The sequence below is a fragment of the Pongo pygmaeus genome, chromosome 1, assembly GCF_028885625.2.
Source record: "Pongo pygmaeus isolate AG05252 chromosome 1, NHGRI_mPonPyg2-v2.0_pri, whole genome shotgun sequence".
In the NCBI taxonomy this organism is placed as follows: Eukaryota; Metazoa; Chordata; class Mammalia; order Primates; family Hominidae; genus Pongo; species Pongo pygmaeus.
In genome coordinates, this window is record NC_072373.2 from 119205544 (window position 1) to 119209609 (window position 4066).

Genomic DNA, 4066 nt, shown 5'->3' on the forward strand with positions numbered 1-4066 from the left:
TTCCTTCCCTAAAGAATCCCCATTGAGTTCACAGATCTGGTTCCACCCTTCACCACTTGGTCCAGAGGCAGGGGTGGAGGTGATACAAAATGGTTGAATTCCAGATATATTTTGAAGACATGACCAAAAGGATGTGTGAGGGACTCACTGTTGGTGTGAAAGAGAGGCATTACGAATGAGATTGGGCATGGAGACGTGTTTGGGTAGACAGAAGGCTTCATGCAAATACAAGATCATGCTTTTTATTATTAAGGAATGTTAACTTCTTCTTTTAGCATGGCCCCTCTGCCATCACATATGGAGACCATCCTTTGCTGGGGAGAATCTCCCCCTCTTTGCCAGGATCCTTTTTTTGCAATTTCTCCTAGTTATTAGTTTATGCAAACTCAGGGGTGCAAAATGATTTCAAGGGAAGCATGCTGCCAAAATAACCATGATGTTCCTTCCCAAGCTACAAATAAGTCATTGATTAGCCCATTTGTGTACCTCACCTCAATAAACAAGGGCCAGTTGTATTCTGCCCTGGATCTTGTATAATGAACTTCTTCTTCTCCATAGCTCATAGCAGGCAGCGAAGGCTGAGGATCTTCATGCTTCTTCCCTAGCTCCCCTAGAATGGATGTGTGTGGCTGGAAAGAAATGGAGGTTGCACTGGTCAATTTTGATAATTCAGATGAAATCCAAGAAGAGCCAGGCTATGCCACAGACTTCGACTCAACCAGCCCAAAAGGCCAGCCTGGGGGCAGCTCCTTCTCCAGCTGGAAGATCCTCATCAGCGACAGCACCAACCATGAGACGGCCTTCTCCAAGCTTCCGGGAGACTATGCTGACCCCCCAGGGCCTGAGCCACTGGTCCTGAATGAAGGAAACCAGCGGGTGATCATCAACATTGCTGGGCTGAGATTTGAGACCCAGCTCAGAACCCTCAGTCAGTTCCCAGAGACTCTCCTGGGAGACCGGGAGAAAAGGATGCAGTTCTTTGACTCCATGAGAAATGAGTATTTCTTTGATCGGAACCGGCCCAGTTTTGATGGAATCCTATATTATTACCAATCTGGTGGGAAAATTCGGCGCCCAGCCAATGTTCCTATTGATATCTTTGCTGATGAAATCTCCTTCTATGAGCTGGGTAGTGAGGCCATGGACCAGTTCCGGGAGGATGAAGGCTTCATCAAAGACCCTGAAACACTGCTACCCACCAATGACATCCACCGTCAGTTCTGGCTCCTCTTTGAGTACCCTGAGAGTTCCAGCGCTGCCCGTGGTGTGGCCGTGGTCTCGGTGTTGGTTGTGGTCATCTCCATCACCATCTTCTGCCTGGAGACACTGCCAGAGTTCCGGGAGGATAGGGAGCTGAAGGTGGTCAGAGACCCCAATCTCAACATGAGCAAGACAGTCCTCTCCCAGACCATGTTCGCTGACCCTTTCTTCATGGTGGAGTCTACCTGCATCGTGTGGTTCACCTTTGAGCTGGTGCTCCGGTTCGTGGTCTGCCCCAGCAAGACTGACTTCTTCAGGAACATCATGAACATCATTGACATCATCTCCATTATCCCCTACTTTGCAACTCTCATCACAGAGCTAGTCCAGGAGACAGAGCCGAGTGCCCAACAGAACATGTCCCTGGCCATCCTGAGGATCATCCGCCTGGTGAGGGTCTTCCGCATCTTCAAGCTGTCGCGCCACTCCAAGGGGCTGCAGATCCTCGGGCAAACGCTGAAGACGTCCATGCGGGAGTTGGGGTTGCTCATCTTCTTTCTCTTCATTGGAGTCATCCTCTTCTCCAGTGCAGTCTACTTTGCTGAGGTGGATGAGCCAGAGTCCCATTTCTCTAGCATTCCTGATGGCTTCTGGTGGGCAGTGGTCACCATGACAACTGTAGGCTATGGGGACATGTGTCCGACCACCCCAGGGGGGAAGATTGTGGGCACTCTGTGTGCCATTGCAGGGGTCCTCACCATTGCTCTCCCTGTGCCTGTCATTGTCTCCAACTTCAATTACTTCTACCACCGGGAGACTGAGAATGAGGAAAAGCAGAACATCCCAGGAGAAATTGAAAGAATCCTCAACAGTGTAGGCTCAAGAATGGGCAGCACAGACTCTCTTAATAAGACCAGTGGTGGCTGTTCCACAGAGAAGTCTAGGAAGTGATCAGTCCAGGGCTTCTTGGGGCCATCCTGTCTCTCTTCTCTCTTCTCTCTTCTCTCTTCTCTCATCTCTCTTCTCTCTCTCTCTCTCTTTCTCCCCTCCTCTCTCTCTTCCTTCTGCCTTCCCTTCCTCCCTTCCTTCCTTCCTCTTTCCCTCTCCCTTCTCTCACTTCATCTTTCCAAAGAACAAAATGTATCTTTTGTGATCAATAACTATCTTTGACTACAAGCTATTTTAATAAGCCCATACTTCTACTGTATTTTTTAAACTGTTTCTTTTCAATATGTTATAGAAAGATTTGGATCTCTTTTCCTATGAAGGGATAGTTCAGGTCCCCAGACCAGAAATATTGGTATCACCCGGGAGCATGAAAATGCAGAATCTAGGCCTACTCTGACCTACTGAATCAGAATCTGCAGTTTAACAAGATCCCAAGTGATTCGTTTGCACATTAAAGATTTAAAAGCACTGGTTTTGGTCTTCCTAAGAGGAAGCATATGAAAAGACCAAGGGTTGCTGTGAGCAAAGAGGAAGAGCTCAGGGTTATTTAATTACAATAATAATAATACCTTGTACTTGTGTAGCACTGCATAAATTTTCCAAAACACTTTCACCTACATTATTTCACTGCATCTTAGAATAATCAGATTTTTCGATTTGATTATTATTCCCACGTTACAGGTGAACAAACCAGGGGAAAGCAACTTACCTAAGGTCACCCAGAAACAGTGATATAGTCAATGCTGTCAAATCTCCTACCTACTAGCCCAGTGCCCTTTCCACTAATGAAGAAGATGTGTCTGAATTGGGGGAAGGGTGAGAGGAGTTTGAGGGGCCTTTCAGAGGGTCCAGGCAGCAAACCTCTGGGCAGAGACACCCTTCCCCGGATGCTTCAGGATCTCCTCACAGCCTGGGAAGGCAGCATCTCCCTGACCCCTTGCTCCTCAGCCCCTTGTCTGGATAGTGGACAAGCAGAAACATCCTTCGATGGTTTCACCTGGCTCATCTCCATGGAGTTACACAAAGACTGGGGATCCTGAGTGTGGGAAGTGTGGGCCCTAGAGAACTGCTCCAGGCAAGTGCACTTGTCCACCTGCCTCGAGGTTCAGCTCCCATTGAGTCATCAGGAATTGGCCAATAGCCTGTGGGGCTGCTGGGGAGGGAAGAGCAGGGTTCCAAGTCATGTGCCCAGGCCCCAGGCTTACTCAGGGAGGATGGTTGTGGCAGGCTGGCCTAAGGACTGCCCTCCTAGGAGAGGAGCCTGCTCAGTCCTTCAAAATCCCAGAATGAGGGAGTAGAATTGAGATTCCCCAAAGGACAGGGAAAGAAGCCTCCACTCTGTCCCTCCCCCATCTACCCAGTCAAATAAGGAGGCCTTGTGCTGTCCTCAGTCCCAGCACCCAACATGTGGCCACTCAAAGACGTGTCTACACCAGAACAATGCCGCTGGGCCACAGGCCACTGCACAGCTCCACTTCACACAACTCCCAACACACAGTCCTGGCTGTGTCTGTTAGGGTTCTCCAGAGAAACGGAACCAATAGGGGGTGTGTGTGTGTGTGTGCATGTGTGTATATTTATATGTGTACATATATACACAGAGAGAGAGAGATTTCTTGTAGGGAACCGGCTCACACAATTATGAAGGCTGAAAAGTCCCATATCCGCAGGGTGAGTCAGCAAGCTGGAGATTCAGCAGCACCATGGTGCAGTTCCGGTAGGAAGGCCAGCAGGCTCAAGCCCCAGAAAGAGTCGATGTTTCATTTCAAGTCAGAAGGCAAGAAGAAAACAATGTCCCAGCTCAAAGTCAGTCAGTAAGAAGGAATAGCCCCTTGCTTGGGGTAGGGAATCAGCCTTTTTATTCTATGCAGGCCTTCAACTGATTGGATGGGGCCCACACGCATTAGGAAGGGCTGTC

The 4066-nt window shown here is 48.9% G+C and overlaps 1 protein-coding gene across 1 annotated transcript; it reads left to right on the forward strand.

The window, feature by feature from the left end:
- Positions 1-227: 227 nt before the first annotated feature.
- KCNA10 (potassium voltage-gated channel subfamily A member 10) lies at positions 228-2186 on the forward strand. Its single transcript, XM_054451722.1, has one exon. The coding sequence runs from the start codon at positions 616-618 to the stop codon at positions 2149-2151; it is 1536 nt and encodes a 511-aa protein (XP_054307697.1). The 5' UTR covers positions 228-615; the 3' UTR covers positions 2152-2186.
- Positions 2187-4066: the final 1880 nt, after the last annotated feature.